The following is an 18,009-nucleotide window of genomic DNA, read 5'->3' on the forward strand; positions in this document are numbered from 1 at the left end:
GTGCAGGTTCGCATCCCACCAGGCTCAAGGTTGACTCAGCCTTCCATCCTTCCGAGGTAGGTAAAATGAGGACCCATATTGTTGGGGGCAATTAAGCTGACTTTGTAATAATGCCGCTTGGGGGGGGGGGGCGAAAGCCCTAATAAGCAGGCATATACATAGAATGAAGGCTATTGCTAAGCACATTGGTTTGTGCTTAAATTATAAGCCGCCCTGAGTCTTCGGAGAAGGGCGGGATATAAATGGGATTAAAATAAATAAATAAATAAATAAATAAAATAAATCTATCATCAATAGCAGAGAAGAGTTCAAGAAAACACCAAGAAAAGCAAGGAATTCAACTGCAAATAATTGTTTCCCGCCTCACTGCTGAAAAGCCCTATTGTGAGGTAAGTAACATACAACTTTGAGAAAAAGTGCCTGCTGCGTCGTTGTACTCCACCTGAAGCAAAATTGCTAAGCATTTCAAGTTTTTCAGCTGAGCTGTCAATCAGGTCTGGCAGGCTTTAAGCATGATTTGCCACACCCTCTGTGAGAAACATTTTGGGATGTTTCGTTGAAGCATGCTGAGACTTAATCCCTACAAGATGGAGTGGTTGTTGGTGGGAAACTGACAACGCTGGATGATTTGTGGCCGATCTTAGATAAGATTGTATGGTCCCTGAGGAACCAATACAAAACATCCATTAAAAGTGCAGTGGACATGATACCCAATTTGTTTGGGATATCTGTGACTTAGTAATAAAGCTTATGTTTCTGAGAAAAATGCCTCAGGTACAGAGATCTGGAGAACCTCTATTCAAATCCTGTGCTGCTGTAAGCCAGTGTGTGGGCTAGTTCAAGTTCATGGGTTACTTATGTTGTCTCAGCTGAGCCTACCTCCCAGGATTGTTGTAGAGAAAAATGGGAGGAGAGACTATGTGCACCACCCTGATCTCCTGAAGCAGAATATAACTCTAAGAAACACACCAAAAATGTAGTTATATTACTGTGTTAGAATTAAACAGTGGTTTGGCTGTAAATAAGATAGCTTCCATTGTTTGGTGCCCAGTTCAAACTTTAAAACCCTAGCTAGTTTTGGATCCTTAGGGGACTTTTTTTCAAATCAACTGGTTTGCCCATGCTTTGAGATAAGCCCTGGGGGTTTAAGGCACAGTAATACAACTCTTTCTCTATACACCTCTTGAGTTCCATGATGCCTCATAACTGAAACGACTTGTATCACTTCTAAATGTATAGTTGCATAATTGTTTAGAGGGTTTTTTGAATAGCTTTGTATAAAAGATAAAGGTAAAGGTTGCCCCGCACATGTGTGCTAGTCGTTTCCGACTCTAGGGGCCGGTGCTCATCTCCGTTTCAAAGCTGAAGAGCCGGCGTTTGTCCGAGGACATCTCTGTGGTTATGTGGCCGGCATGACTAGACACCAAAGGCACACGGAATGCTGTTACCTTCCCACCGTAGTGGTCCCTATTTTTCTACTTGCATTTTTACGTGCTTTTGAACTGCTAGGTTGGCAGAAGCTGGGACGAGTAACAGGCGCTCACTCTGCTACGCGGCACTCGGGATTCGACTCGCCAAACTGCCGACCTTCTGATTGACAAGCTCAGCCACCGCGTCCTTTTAGCTGTGTATATCACAAGATTATAATTTATAATTTTATCATTTGAGTTTATAGCTTGTAATGAGCTGTGAATTGTAAAAAAATGCTTTGTACTATTATTATTTTTAAATATTGCAGTTTCGAGATTCATCATGCTAAAAATGAGCTTCTTTTATATTGTGAACTTTTATGGATGAAATAGATTTAAATCCTCTTTTTCATCTTTTAATAAATGCTAAAATAATCATATCAATTTAAATCCTATTTTCTGCAAAAAGGAGAGCTAAACATATGAAGGAACCTTCCCTCAGAAAATTTTTGAATAGCAATAGCACTTAGACTTATATACCGCTCCATAGTGCTTTACAGCCAAGTGGTTTATAAAGTTAGCATATTGCCTCCAACAATCTGGGTCCTCATTTTACCAACCTCAGAAGGATGGAAGGCTGAGTCAACCTTGATCCCATCAGGATGGAACGCCTGAAAGTGAGCTGTGAGTTAGCCTGCAATACTGCATTCTAACCACTGCGCCACCACAGCTCTTAGTCCCAGTTTACTCACCATTAGCAACTGTTCAGAGTTATGATAGCACTGGAAAAAGAGAAGCTGTGATCCCTGAAGTTGTGGCCATTACAGCATCCCTGTGCAGTTATGATTGTGAATGGGGCACTTGGCATTCAGTGTGTATCTATGATAGTCAGTTTCCTACATTCTGCAACTTCCATGCAAATGTATTCAAATGTAGAAGCTCTACTTGTGCACCCCTTTTTTATTTTTAAGGGGAAAATATCCAATTTATCCTGTACTCTTTCAATTATCCCTCTCCTTGTGAACATAGGAGCTAATGTGCTGAGTCTCAGAATTGTGTATGAAGGCACTCAGATATTAGTGAAAAAGTCAGTCACAAAAAATTGTTAACTTCAAAATACTGCAAGTTTCTACTACAGTGTTTCGAAAAACTGTGGTTTAATAGTGCACATTAATGTAGCTCATAATGTCAAGATTTGCATTACATCACTAGTATTTCTTATTTTGTTTCAGCTAACTTGTTTCAGGTTTTTTTTCTTGTTTGTTATGCATGGAAAAGCCTGCCAAGAAATAATGTAATTAGACAATTGCAAGTAAGACTACATATTGTTTATAGTGGGCAATTGGTGATCTAATCAAAAGAGTTACCTTTTTATTTATATATCAAATTAGTTTATAAACATTTGGTATCTAGAGAAGCAAAAATGGGTTTAAGAATTTTTCTAAGTTGCTTGGAGTGGCATAAAAATAACAGTAATAAATACATTCAATTTACAAAGTAAGATTTGTTCTGAACTACTTTGAAATATAATCATATGGAATGCACCTTCTATAAAATTTTAACATTGCAAAATTTTAATGTATTGAGCTCTGCCTCTAATTAGACAATTACTAAGACCTCTTATTGATCTAAGCCCATATTTCCTTCCCATCCTTTAATATTATTTTCAGATTTCAAGGGAGAACAATTAGTTTATGGAAAAAGCACAAGAAGTCACTCTTCCAATAGAACATTTTCCTCATCTTTAAAGCACTTCAGAAGCAGTAGTGCAATAGCTGTAATTCTTATATGGAAAAATAATTAGCTAATGTAAAATTTAAAAAATCCCAACTAGTTTTATAATTTCACATGACAATGTTTTACTGTTTAGTGTGAACTGACACACTTCAACAAACAAAAGTTTATAGTTCTGCAAATTGCTTATAATAGAAGAATGAGAACTGGCCAACCAAAAAGGCTTCAGATCTGGAAGTGTCTTTGTTTAGTTAAGTAAAAACTTTGTTATAAATTGCAAGCAAATGACCCTGAGGCTGTTTTGCTTTTATTGTGAAGCACAGACTCTTGTTTTATTCCTTTATCTCACTTGCCCATTCAGTGTATTCCAAGGAAATAGGGAGGTATTGTCTATTAAAAATAAAAGCCTAGGCGTTACTTAAGAAAATATTGGTAGCAGCTACTTCCTAGATAGGGAATTCACATTCCTGTGTCTCAAATGGATCCTTGTGATTGAGGCATGGCTGGAGAGCATGTAGCAACATAAGATTTCCCCCATTCTCTTTTAATTAAGGTGGAAGAGCTTTTTTTCTTTTGGAGAGGGGAAAAACAAAAGAGAAACTAGAAGCTGACATAATGCATTGGAGCTGGGAAATTTGTCATTACTAGCAACTCTCCGTAGCTTGCTCCTAGAAGTCAGTGTGCCTTTATCCTGATGATGTGCTTTCTCTTTGGCCCATGGACTATCAGTTTCAAATTCACTTCCCCTAGAGAGCAGTGCTCTTACTGTACTCCTCCAGCGAAGTTGCTAGATAGGTGCAATCACTGCGATGTGGAAACAGCCCCAGTTCCTGACTATCGTTTTCTGATGTAGAGGGTGAAATTGAACATACCTCTCACACATTGCTCAGGAAAGGACATTTGGGCAAAGAAAATGAGCTCTGCATCACCAACTCCCTTCCAAGTGAACTGGCCACAACAGTAATGGCTCTCCTGACCTCCTTTTGGTTCCATTGCTTAATCATCCAGTGGAATCTGAGAAAACCGAATTTCACCGTGATTCCCAATGCAGAATCCCCCATTGGGCTATGGTGAGAACTGGGAGGTCCAGGATCACAACATCAGCACCATAGGAGCCACAGATTACTGACACACACAAGACAAAAGGGGTTTCCCTCAGTCGCTTCCATGCGCCACACCTTATACTCACTGAGTGACTCAAGCCGTGGTAAGACAAAAATACCATTTGAGTACAGGCAGGGCTTTTTTCCTCATAGAACGCTCAGAAGAGAGTTCCGGCACCTTTTTTGGATGGAACCTTGTAGGGTAGGCAAGGCGGGTTGTATGACATGTGTGAGTTCCAGCACCTTTTTCTTTTACAAAAAAAGCACGGAGTACAGGTAGTCCTCCGTTTACAACCACAACTGAGCCCAGTATTTATGCTGCTAAGTGAGAAATTTGTTAAGTGAGTTTTGTCCCATTTTACGACTTTTCTTACCCTATTTGTTAAACGAATCACTGCAGTTATTAAATTAGTAACACGGTTGCTAAGCGATTTTGGTTTTCCCATTGACTTTGCTTGTCAGAATGCCACAAAAGGTCCCGTGATCCTGGGGCACTGCAACCGTCCTAAATAGGAACCAGTTGTCAAGCGTCCAAATGTAAATCACGTGACCATGGGGATACTGCAATGGTCCTGTGTGTGGGAAAAATGGTCACAACTTTCTTTTTTTCAGGGCTGTTGGAAGTTCGAACTAAACAAACCGTTGTAAGTCGAGAACCACCTGTATCGCAGCCTCTATTTATTTAGCGTAAAGTAAAGGTAAAGGTTCCCCCGCACATGCGTGCTAGTTGTTTCCAACTCTAGGGGCCGGTGCTCATCTCCGTTTCATAGCTGAAGAGCCAGCGCTTGTCCGAGGACGTCTCTGTGGTCATGTGGCCGGCATGACTAGACGCCAAAGGCTCACGGAACGCTGTTACCTTCCCACCGGAGTGGTCCCTATTTTTCTACTTGCATTTTTACGTGCTTTCGAACTGCTAGGTGGGCAGAAGCTGGGACGAGTAACAGGCGCTCACTCTGCTACGCGGCACTCGGGATTCGACCCGCCAAACTGCCGACCTTCCGATCGACAAGCTCAGCGTCCTAACCCACTGAGCCACCGCGTCCCTTTTTTATTTAGCGTAGGCAGGGCTTTTTTTGTCATAGAACGCTCAGAACGGAGTTCCAGCACCTTTTTTGGATGGAACCTTGTAGGGTAGGCAAGGCGGGTTGTATGACGTGTGAGTTCCGGCACCTTTTTCTTTTACAAAAAAAAAGCACTGAACGTATGTATGGCAACTACAACCTCTAAACTCGTCTCTCTGCGGCTTCAGCCTTTTATTGAGCGGGCGGGAGCACGCGGACACGCGTGGGCGAAAGAGCTGCCCAGGCGTCCTCGCGCCCGGGTAGAGGCTGTGTGGACGTGCTCTTCCACCCGCCCACCGGTTTCCAAATCAAATCAACAGGTCGTTACGCTGTGGGGGGGAAAGCTGGCTAGCCGGGTTCATAATCCCGCTCCCTCTTTGTGAAGCATAAGGGAACTTTCTCCACCGTCCCCGCTCCACCGCCGCCCCTCCTCCTCCTCCTCATTTCTCAGCTTTTGGTGAAACACAGGGCGCTGCCCCCACCCGGAAGTCAACGTTATATTGCGAGCTGGCGGAGCGATTATCCTCACCGGCAACTTCCAACCCTTCGCCGCCACACCGGGAGGCGCCCCACCTTCTGTAGGCTTTCTCCCGTGGGAGCCCGGGGCTCCTCGCTTGGCACTCCCAGCTAGACTCCTTGTTGTCAAGGGCGACAGGGCCACCAAAGGGGGAGCCTTGCAAATGAAAGCGAGGACGTAAGTGTCTGCGCGGGGCGTTGGCTTCCACCTAGCCTTATTATGGGTTGGGCCCAGGTGTAAAGGCGCAGAAGCGGCGGCCCCAGGAGTCTCTCCGGCAGGATCTAGTTTTATGTCTCTGGCTCGGCGGGAAGAGGGGGTGGAGGAGGAGGAGGAGGGACGATGGGGGGAGGCGAGGACCGGAATGAACTGGAGGGCGGTGGTTCCACGCCCAGACTTGTTAGTTCAAAAAGATTCCCCAAAGTTGCGGTTTCGTCCTTCCTGTGCCTGTTAGGGAGGAGACTGGCTGATCTCCTCCTCCTCCTCCTCCTCCTCCTCCTCCGCCACCACCACCAGTAACGCCGCCGCTTGGTTTTCTTCTCACCTGGACGCTGCTGCTGAACGCCACCGGGACCGGCCTCTCTTTTCTTTCTCCCCCAAACTGCTAGTCTTTTAACTTACTTCTCCTTTGTCTTTAGCCCCTCTCCTCCCACTTTTTGTGTACCTGTCCCGGCTTCCTCTCTCCTACCCCCCGACCGCCCTCCCCTCCTCCTCCTCCTCCTCCACCAAACCAGCCGCTTCGCTTTCTGCATTGCGTAAGGGAACTAATTGGGGGCTTCGCGCTACTCGCTTGTTTGCTTCTGCCAGAAGCGGGGAGGGAGAAAGAAAGAAAGAAAGAAAGAAAAAGAAAGAGAAAAATAAATAAAAAACAACAACTAGAATACAGCCCTTCTCCAGGACACTTCTTCCGTTCCGTCGGTGCAAGTTGATGCTTTTCTGGTGATCTGGCTCTTCTTTTCATTATCCGAGGCAACACGCTTGAGTTAATACAGCTTTCAAGATGAGCATGAATGGATCCCATCCCAGGCTCAACACCTTGGGCAGGATGGTCCGAGCGGAGTCCGGCCCGGATATGCGCTACGACATGAATTCCCATATGATGATGGGAGGAGGCGGCGGCGGCGGCGGCGGCGGCGGGGGAAGCGGCCATACTCATAAAATGTATTATGTCCAGAAAAGCTATGTCGGGGACATCAACTCGGAAGGATATACGTAAGTGCAAAACAATATGTCACGTATCTACCTCTCCTGGTATATGCGTGTGCCTAGGTTTTCCTCTTTCTCTCTGCAAATAAATAAAAAGTTGCCCTGTTAAGGAGGAATGGACACATCCCCATCATGGACAGCTATAGTTGGTTGCTGAAACCTGTCGTGGCTTCCTGGAATATAAATACTGCGCTGATTCAGTTGTGCATCTGTGTGAAGAAAGAAGATCTAGTTGCAACTCATTTTATACTCAGTTTACTCACTCCTTTTATGGAGAAGTTGCTCTGCATTTGGACTTAAGAGTATGGGAAAGATTATTTCTTGTGATACCTTAAAAAAAGTCCAGGACAGAGTTCATACAATAGGTTCTGATTGCAACTTTTGATGATACAATGGCTTTTGGCAGTTTTGGGTTATGGCTATTGAATTGTAGGATAAAGGAGATCAGATGGATGATTCACCCATCAGTACAGTATCTTGTGGGATTAAAACTAATAGTTTTAACTTTGTGGAGAGCATAAAGTTTTCTGATGACTAATGTCCTTTTTGCTTACATGGTTCTGATTATTATCCTTTTGATAATGGAATTGCTGTAGTCTTTATATCAACACCCAATTCCTTTTAGAGTTTATCAACTTTAAGGCTGGAAAGTTGTTTTGTGCTTTCAAGAGAGAGTCCTACAGAAGAATAATTTGGCTTTTGTTGATCCACTAAGAAGGATTTTTAAAAATTATATGTATTCTTGAGAAACACTGCTTCAAACGCCTTATTTTTCCTGTTGTGGAGACAGCATGCTGGTTAGGAAGCTGCATGCAGTTATGAACCATTTTTACATGTATAATTGAAAAGCACAACACTGATAGTGTTGCAAACACTACTTAGCAGGAGCAGTTATTGACCTTGGCTCTTCCCTTGACTACACATTACCTTCTCTAGATATATGATCACAAGGAGCATTCACATGCATATGAGAGAGAGCAGGCACCTATGGCTTGCCTGTGCATGAATAAGCAAGAGGGAGTATCATATATGACAAGTATATGAGATTGTGTCTGATTTCTGACATTGAACTGTTTCTGCAGGAAGGGTATTGTGAATACTAGCCCATTTAACTGGTTTATGTCCTATTTATTTTACTTGGTTAGCAGGGCTTGTTTTCACTGGTGTGAATCCTTGGCAGAATTACCAAATAATACTTAAGATTAAAAATTGACAGACTTTATAGAGGTGTGAATCTTGACTTCTCCCTTCCCAAATTAGTAGTTGATTTTGTCATCAAAGTTTCTTTTCAGAACCACCATCTTTTTTGTTTAATGAGGCTCAGTAGAGTTCTTTTTTTCTTTCTTTGAATAACAAAATTGGAGAGTTTCTTTTAGCTTGTTCCATTTTGCATCCTATCTTGTAGCATTGCTGTGGTTCATTATGTATGTGATGTAGTGCTTTAGCAGTGCTGATGATAAACTATTAAAGGAAGTTAAGAATGTTGCTTCTTCATTCCGGCTGTGTGAACCACTAAGACACAAATTTAGAATGTCCACTTTAAAGAGACCTGCTTATATTTGAAAATTAAATCTCCTCTTTGTGGATGGCATACATTCAAAGGCAACTGATAAAACATGCTTCTTTTTAATCTCTTTACTGTGTTTAATGTTTGGAAAGTAATTCTTTTCTTAGCCCTCCTTCCCTTTCTTTGCAAAAGTTATTTCATATTGTTTTTTCCTCCATGTGGGCAATTTACTAACCATACACATTCTACATTTATGGTTAATTCAAGGTGCTGGTGATGACCTATAAAGCCCTAAATGGCTTGGGTCCGGGATATCTGAGGGAACACCTGCTGCCAGCATCAAGCTCCCTTCGTCCAGTGCGCTCCCACAGGGAGGGTCTTCTCAGGGTACCGCCGGTAAGAGACTGCCGGCGGACAACACCCAGGGATAGGGCCTTCTCAGTGGGTGCGCCTGCCCTTTGGAACCAGCTGCCAGTGGAGCTGAGGACTGCCCCCGACCTCCGTTTGTTCCGCCGGGACCTGAAGACCTGGCTCTTCGAGCTCTCTGGCCCAGGCTGAGAATTTTAATTTTAATTTTAACTGGGGTTTTATTTGTTCAGGGACGGATATAATTTTTTTTAATCTGTTTTTAACTTTTGTATTTTTTGTTTTAATCACCCTGTAAACCGCCCTGAGTCCTTCGGGAAAGGGCGGTATATAAATATAATAAAATAAATAAATAAATTTACCATATATTACCTTTCATTGAATACTTACTTTGATACACATTTATGGTTATTGAGATATTCTCGTCTGTTGTTTGAGCATATTGAGACTTTGTAGAAACCTTAGAGCCAGTTTGGCATAGTGGTTAAGGTATCAGACTAGAAAATGGGAGGTGGGGATTGTGATTTCTACTCCCATTTTAGGCAGAAAGCCAGCTGAGTGACCTTGGGTCACTCTTTTTCAGCTTTAGGAAGGAGGTAATAGCAACTTTTGAAAAACTGCAGGAACTGAACACACACAAAAACATATATAATTAACTCTAGTTAACAACTGATTAATAGCCCTGTCACTGGTACAATAATATTTGTGTCTGTGCTCTATATTTAATACTCTCTTCAGAGTATTAATACTCTCTTCAGAGTATTAACCCAGCCTAGTTTGGAAACTATTATGCAGAAATGTTCAGCAAAATCAGTACATTTTATGGACATTTATCTCCATGGATTCAGAATAAGTAGAAATTCAGATACAGTGGAGAAATTAATGAATTTCTGTCATTTAATTGTTAAAAACCAAAAGAGCTCTGCAGAAATTGTGTGAATTAAATTAAGATCAGATGCCAGAAATAGATAATGGAGGACATCCGAAAAGTAAAATTGGTTTTTTAAAAGGCAACTTGAACAACTACTTTTCGTGCAAAAATGAATTGAATTGCTTAGGCGTGTACAGTATATAGCATTCTTTCAGCCATTAATAGTTAACATATTTTTTCTTTTCTTTCTGGCTATTTTCTGAATTTTCCTGTCTTTTTTGCCTGCAGCATCAAGATGTAGTTTTTGTTACTTGTCATCTTCTCTGGCTACCATACTTGGTATGTTTAATTCTTAAGAATATATGACTCTTCAACTTTAGGCATTTAGAAATAGCTGTAACATTTGAGGAAGTTTGCATACTGAAATATAGAAGTATTGGCATATATATTTCTGGATGCAAACTTATTTGTTCCTCAGAGTTTCAGCAGACTTGCCTGTGAGGTTAGGGTCTGGTTTTCTTAATTTTTTTATTTATTTTTGGTTGTTCATCTTCCAGCTTGGAGTTTACTGAAATGACAGTGTCAGCCTCTCCCTCCCCCCAAGGGTTGAGTAAGCTGTCTGTTCTCAGCTTCTCAGTTGTGGGAATCTAGGAACAAGTTGGTTTCTGCAGCAGTTTCATTGATAAGGAATGGAGATTGCAAATGCAATGGCTAGTGATTAACTCCATCCACAGTTTGCAAAAAGGTTCTCCCCAGTCAAAGCTCCTTTATCACTCTTTTTCTTTTTCCACTCATTTGTAAAGCATTTTATCTCGGAGAAGCCCCTATCTAGCTTGCTTTCTCCAGTATCAGGCATGAGGGATGGGGTGGTGTGCACGTTTTCCCTTCCTCTCTCTCCTCCTGTATTTGTGTTTTTACTTTTCCTTGTGCAGAGCAGGAAGTACATGGTTCCTTCCAGGCAACATTGCCAAACTCTCCTTACCTATATCAGCTGCCAGTGGAGCTTAGGACCGCCCCCGACCTCCGTTCCGCCGGGACCTGAAGACCTGGCTCTTCAAGCTCTCTGGCCCAGGCTGAGAATTTTAATTTTAATTTTAACTGGGGTTTTATTTGTTCAGGGACGGATATATTTTTTTTTAATCTGTTTTTAACTTTTGTATTTTTTGTTTTAATCACCCTGTAAACCGCCCTGAGTCCTTCGGGAAAGGGCGGTATATAAATATAATAAAATAAATAAATAAATAAACTCACAGAAATCCAATAGAATTTGCCAATGGAAACAATTTCCTTTGATGGAATCAAGAGGGAGGAAAGATGATTTTTTTCTTCCCCGTTAACTGTTTTTTGTATTTGCCTACAAAAATCTCATATAGTCTATCAAGCCCCCGGAACAGATGTTGAGAGCTTTCAAAGGAGGTGGGGGGGAGGCAGGGGAAATTTAGTAGCACATAAGTAGAATTTGTTCAAGCAATATTGGGTGTTGCTTTTAGAAATTCTTACTCCTATATGCGAAGTCAATATTTTCATATTGCTTATTACGTGTGGAGAAGTGGTGATAAAATTAAATTTGTGATTAAATTTGGGTTGCATTTGCTTCAAAACCATAATTTCCAATTCCTTAATTTATCAATGTTTAAAATAGGGTAAGAATTGTTACATGGCAAGGCTGTCTTTTATATGCCTTTTATATACTTATGCATTTAAATCTATCTATGCAGCGAATTTACTTGCAGAGACAAGTAGAATACAGGTAGCAGTCTGTACATTCATGCAAAGACTAGAATTACAACTTCATTTTTTTAAAAAAAAAATGGTTATTTTTTCCCCTTTATTTCCAAATGCTTCTTCTTGGGGTAGGGGTGGGGCAGGGCAGGGCATTACAGACTATGTGAACAAATGCAGCCACTATGTTTGTTAATGAAAATGACTGCTATACCATCACAATTCCAAGACGAGAATAAGGAGTGTCCCATAATATCCATGACTAATGAAAAGATCACTTGATAAAAAACAGAGCATGCAACCTGATTGCCAAGCATAATCAGATATAAAGAGCTAATAACTGTAGGTGGGTTTGTGCAGGTAGGGGAGACTAAAAGCAGTTAAAAAGTAAATAAAGAACTAGGATATTTCAGCTTTTCATTAAAAAGGGGTAAAGCTGCTTTACCCCTCTTTGAGAAAGTTTATTTATTTAATTTAATTTTTATACCGCCCTTCTCCCGAAGGACTCAGGGCGGTGTACAGGGCAATACAATAAAATACAATATATAAAAATTAAAAGAAATATTAAATACAACAGCCCAATTCAATAAATTAATACAAAGCGTTAAAATACCCCTAAACCCATCAGACCAGGCCGGCTTGTTCAAATAAATATGTTTTTAGGTCACGTCGGAAGGAGCGAAGGTCGGGAGCCATCCGGAGCTCCACCGGTAAACAGTTCCAAAGGTCTGGCGCGCCCACAGAGAACGCCCTCCCCCTGGGGGCTGCCGGTCGACACTCTTTGACCGACGGCACCCTAAGGAAGCCCTCTCTGTGGGAGCGCACTGGACGAAGGGAAGTTGATGCCGGCAGCAGGTGCTCCCGTAAGTAACCCGGACCCATGCCATTTAGGGCTTTATAGGTCGTAACCAGCACCTTGAATCTTACCCGGAGGACAACCGGAAGCCAATGCAGCTCACGGAGTAGAGGTGTTACATGGGAGTATCGGGAAGCCCCCACCCCCACTCGCGCGGCTTCATTCTGCACCAGCTGGAGCCTCCGAGTAGTCCTCAAGGGCAGTCCCATGTAAAGAGCATTGCAGTAGTCCAAATGGGAGGTCACGAGTGCATGAGTGACTGTGCGCAAGGCATCCCGGTCTAGATAGGGCCGCAACTGACGCACCAGGTGAACCTGGGCGAAGGCCCCCCTAGTCACAGCTCCTATATGATCATCCAAGGAGAGCTGTGAATCTAGGAGGACACCCAAGTTGCGAGCCCTATCTACGGGGGGTAATATCTCACCCCCCATAATTAACGATGGAATATTCTGAATTTCCCAAGACGCCGGCACACACAGCCACTCAGTCTTGTCGGGATTGAGCCGAAGCCTGTTCCTCCCCATCCAGACCCGGACCGCCTCCAGGCAACGGGACATCACGGAGAGGGCATCACTGGGGTGGTTTGGGGTAGAAATAAAAAGCTGGGTATCATCAGCATATTGATGATACCCAACCCCAAAACCACGAATGATCTCACCCAGCGGCTTCATATAGATGTTGGAGAGGCGAGAGGACCGACCCCTGAGGCACTCCACAAACGAGAGGCCTCGAGGCCGACCTCTGCCCTCCTGCCAACACCGACTGTGAACGTCCCAGGAGGTAGGAGGAGAACCACCGTAAAATGGTGCCTCCCACTCCCATCCCCCGAAGACGCCGCAGTAAGATACCATGGTCGATGGTATCAAAAGCCGCTGAGAGGTCTAATAGGACTAGGACAGAGGAGCAAAATTTAGGAGATTTTGTAGAGTTTGGTATGCAGAATTGGCACACTTGAGCAAGTGCAGGTGTCATACTCCAATAACTGTGCTGATCTTTCATAAATTGAGTTGTGCAAGTGGCACATTACAAAACATACTATGCAAGTGTGCTATAGCTGATAGATTGCTATGCAAAGAAGCACTTTTTTATCCCTACTGAGCGCTTCAGCTAGCAATTGCTGTTGGTGTATTATCTGAATGCAGAATGTACATTACTTCCAGTTTCTGCTAATTAGAAAATTAACCTGTATGTCTTTAGAAAAATAATTATGTCTGAACATAATTATATATACCATCAGTTTCATGAGTGTACTATTATTAGTCTTTTGTTTTTTTCTTCAAAAAGGCTAACAGTTGCTTCTATCAATATTACTTGTAAGTTCTTAACATGTAACATTGACTGGGAATGGTGCTAGACTCTGTTTTGGCAATCTCAGGTATCTGGATAATTCCATCTTGCATTTTTAAAAGAAAGCAAGGTTCTAGTCCCCATTGTTGCAATTACAGAATTCTACTTGTGATAATGGAATGGATGGCATGCCAGTGTTAAAGCTCACCTTAGTAATTTAGATATCTAGCAGGTGTCAAAACTATAGAAATATGTTCTTAGGGAGGAGCACCAGCTCTAAGTGGATATCAAGTGACCTTGAGGCATTGCCTTGTTGTTTCTACACTTATGCTGTAGCATGTCTATTTGTATTAAAGAAGAGTAGCAAGTTTTAATTTATTGCCTTGGCTCAAGGGAAGCAAAAGGAATTAGGTCTGCCAGGGAGAAGAAAAGTTCAATTCAATCAATCAATCAGTCAATCAATCAGTCAATCAATCAATCAATCAATCAATTAGAATAGAGCTGGAAGGGACCTTGGAGGTCTTCTAGTCCAACCCCCTGCTCAAGCAGGAGATGCTATATCATTTCAGACAAGTGACTGTCCAGTCTCTTCTTAAAAACCTCCAGTGATGAAACACCCATAACGTTTGGGGGCAAGCTGTTCCACTGGTTAATTGTTCTTTGTTAGAAAGTTTCTCCTTAATTCCAGGTTGGTTCTCTCTTTGATTAGTTTCAATCTGTTGTTTCTTGACCTGCCCTCTGGTGCTTTGGAAAATAAATTGACCCTTTCCTCTTTGTGGCAACCTCTCAAATACTGGAATACTGCTATCGTGCGTGTGCACGCATGCAGCATACAAGGCGGGGCTAGTGCCCGCATGATACTCACTAGCCCTGCCCCGTTCTTGCATGGCACAGCGCCTTGTTTCTGCACCCTGCAGTGCGACGGTGGCCCCTTTTTGTGCCCTGTGGCATGATGCCCATTTTTGCACCCTGCGGTGTGGTGGTGGCCCATTTCCACACCCCATGGAGTGTCGTCTGTTTTTCTGCCCCACAGTGTGGCAGTGGCCCATTTTTGCACCCAAAGGCACAGCGGCAACCTGTTTTTCCTGTTTTTGCACTAGCACAAGTGGGGGGTGCGTGCGCACATGCACGCACACTGGCCAGCCTGTCCCGCGGCCCAGTGGCCAGTAGGCCATATCCCATTACCAGGCTGTGGCCCACAAGTTGGGGACCCCTGGTTTACTTCCCAAACCTATTTTTTAGGGTGTTTAGTACAAGCCAGCATCTTGGTTTATTATAGTGAATTTCTAGGGTTTCGAGTGGCAGTATTCAGCCAGGACCTGCAGTGCTCTTTTTAGGCTATCATAAGTTTGGGCGAACAGAATTACATCATCTGTATGTAAGGGAATTGCTATATATTTTTCTGCCAGTTATAGGGCACTTTCCTCTATGAAATGTTTTAATAAATTCTTCCATTTGGGAGATGCCTGAGCCTGTTTGAGAGCCCTGATTTTACCAGGGAGGTACTCTATGATTCCTCATTTAGAGCACCTTGCCTATGTTCAACTAGTGCTGACTTGCAACTCAGGATGACTGTATTGTGGAAAAGCAGCCCAAGCAAGTGTTCTTTGTTCTTTGAGCACAACAAAATATATATTTTAAATAAAAGAGCTACTACTTGTGCCACTATTATTGTACTAGACAACATTCTGCTTTATTTAGCTTTTCTAAATAAAAATTTAGAATGGCATCCAAAATATATATTTTAAGCTTCATAGCTGGGAATAATATTCTACTGGATAATTCCAAAGGATGGCACTCTTGTAAACGTGCTGTTCTATTTTATCTCCTTTGCTTCGTAAAGCCTAAAAAAAAAGATTAAATGTTACTACAGCTTTTGTATTTATAACAATTGTACAATATGGTAAAACAAATCTGAAAGTAGGATCCTCAGATGGGTGAATTTCAGATACAGGACTACAACTACAACTCTGTTTGCAAATTTGACTATGTCACTTTGCAGTCAAAGTCAGTTTACCTGGGGAATGGGGCACAGTAAAACCAACTTTCCATGTTATTTTAATTTGTATGAATATGTAAATTCCTCTCAAAAACATTTTAAACTATGTTGTGCCCTTCAGAGTCTCCTTCGTATCACAACTTTCTGGATGGTGCTTTGGTCTCCTAATACAGCTTTTTGAAAATTGGAGTCCCTTGAGGTCTCTGGATTTTAATTCTCAGAATTCCCTAGCTAGCATGGCTGGTGGCAAGGAATTCTGGGAAGAGAAACTGCTGGCTTATGTATTACATTTTTATTTGCTGAATAGACAAGTTTTTTTTATTTTCAGAAAAGAATGGATGAAAGAAACGTTCCTCATGAAAGGATTTCTACCACATGACTGTTTCACTAACAAATGAAATCCAAAACAATCTATAGATAGTTTAAAGTTCCACCATCAGTTTATTTTGGGAGCTTGCATGGGTGTGTTCAGCGTTGGCAAATTTCTGATGGCTGTTTCTTTATAACCAAACATTATCATATAGAACCTCAGTCTCTTATACATAGTGCCCTCACCAAAAGGTCAGTTATGAGAGTCTGGGAGGCAGTCTGATTTTGGAGATGGCTTAAGATAAATTTTCAGATAAGATTTATAATATTTTTAAAAAGTTGAGATTTCAGAGATCTGAACTGACCTTCCATCATATGACCTGAGGCTTATAAATATACCTATTTTATCCTTGACATTTAGGGCATTTAGTACCCAGAAGAAAGTATCTGAAATGGAACAAATGAAACTTTTGCTCCTGGTTCCTCACCTTACCCTTTCGTGACATACTTTCAGGATAAAACTGTACAACTGAGAGTAGGAAACCTTTCTGTTGATAAACTGCAAATTATTCAGGAATCTAAAAGTATGTATAATGTGTCTTCCACCTGGGCCTAGTTAGTGTCAAATGTGTACTTTGGATGGTTGGATCTTGAAATTGGAATAGCCTGCATATGTTGATTACTAATTACATATTGCTTTATGGATAGCTTTAATTGGGAATGAGTAACGAGAAAAGGAAGATACTATCAAAGGTAAAAAGGAGGTATATGTATTTAAAATGAGAAGAAAGAGCTCCAGACAAAAAGTTCACAAAAATGCGACTTTTGAGATAGTATTGACTGCTGGAAATACTCTGGGAGAGATTTCCAAAATGAGGCTTAAAAAAAGGGGCAAACCCCCCTGTATTTTATACCAGTGCTTTAGCTGTGCTATCACACCCTATATGTCCCACCCACCCCCAGTTAATACTTAAAATAGTTTTCTTCAACCCAGCCTCCTCTAGTCTCTAATTCCTTGCAATTCTCTCCCTGTATTGACTGGCCAAGAGGGAATTAGAGTTCAATGCATCGTAAAGGTGCCAATTCAACAGTGAACACTGTTTTAAGAACTTTCTCCTAAATTTTCTCATTTGTATGGATTTGATCTAGTGAAAAAAAAATCCAATTCACAGCAGGTTAGCTGCTGCATTATGTTCCCACAGTAGTTCCACAGAGTGCAGACTCAGCATTGTAATACCTCAAAAAGGAGTGACCCAAGTATCATCAGGATCTTTCTGAAGTCAAGCAGTTTACAACACTTTAATTTAAATAAGGTGTGTTATGATCTTTTGGAAAACACATTTATAATTAATGGTTGATTTCAACAGTGTAATTGGTATTCTCTTTCTCACCCTTGCTCTTTCAGTCAAAATGGAACGGCCACAGTGTCCCGGCGTCAGAACACCATTCAGGACCTTCTGCAAGTTTGCTCGGATTGCCTCATGCGCGCTGAGCTCATAGTGCAACCTGTAAGTTGGGCCACGGTGTTGCTTCACTATTTTCAATAAGGGAACAATGGCAGATATTGCAGAAAGCAAATCAACATGTTAATAAGGATGCATAAAATGATAGAACAACACTTGCTTTATATTGAAAAAGCTTAGGGTTCATTTTCACAGCACAGATACAGATACAGACACAGAGAGAGAGAGAGAAAGGCGGGGATGGAGAGAGAGAAGGCACCAGATGTCAACCTGGTGATTGCATCCATTTTGTTCCTTTGGAAACATGAAAGTGGCTTGTTGCTTTCTTCCATCTGCCTTCCACCCCATCCAGTCAGTAGCCAAATTGCCCTGCTCATTTCAGGTTTTAAAAAGATCAGGAGTAATGCCCATTTGGGAGATGCCTTGGAGTGTTACTTCAGGTCAAACAGGCCACAAATAGAAAAATAGGCCGGGTTCATATATTGCTTATGTATCGTGCTTCTGCTCGATTATCGAGCACACCTGAGTTATATAGATTCATATAACACACAAAATGGTAAACTATGCTAGCGTAACTTGATGCTTGTGAAGCCAGCCACAAA

The 18,009-nt window shown here is 41.9% G+C and overlaps 1 protein-coding gene across 3 annotated transcripts in view; it reads left to right on the forward strand.

The window, feature by feature from the left end:
- The first annotated feature begins 6,299 nt into the window (after nucleotides 1–6,299).
- DSP (desmoplakin) overlaps nucleotides 6,300–18,009 on the forward strand; it is a 52,124-nt gene continuing 40,414 nt past the window's right edge. For all 3 annotated transcript variants that reach the window (XM_083361179.1, XM_083361180.1, XM_083361181.1), the window contains exons 1-2: nucleotides 6,300–7,033; nucleotides 17,350–17,452. In XM_083361179.1, coding sequence (XP_083217305.1) covers nucleotides 6,822–7,033; nucleotides 17,350–17,452 — 315 coding nt within the window. In that variant the 5' untranslated portion in view covers nucleotides 6,300–6,821. The remainder of the gene's footprint in view (nucleotides 7,034–17,349; nucleotides 17,453–18,009) is intronic.

Source organism: Vipera ursinii (genome assembly GCF_947247035.1).
Source record: "Vipera ursinii genome assembly, chromosome: 3".
In the NCBI taxonomy this organism is placed as follows: domain Eukaryota; kingdom Metazoa; phylum Chordata; class Lepidosauria; order Squamata; family Viperidae; genus Vipera; species Vipera ursinii.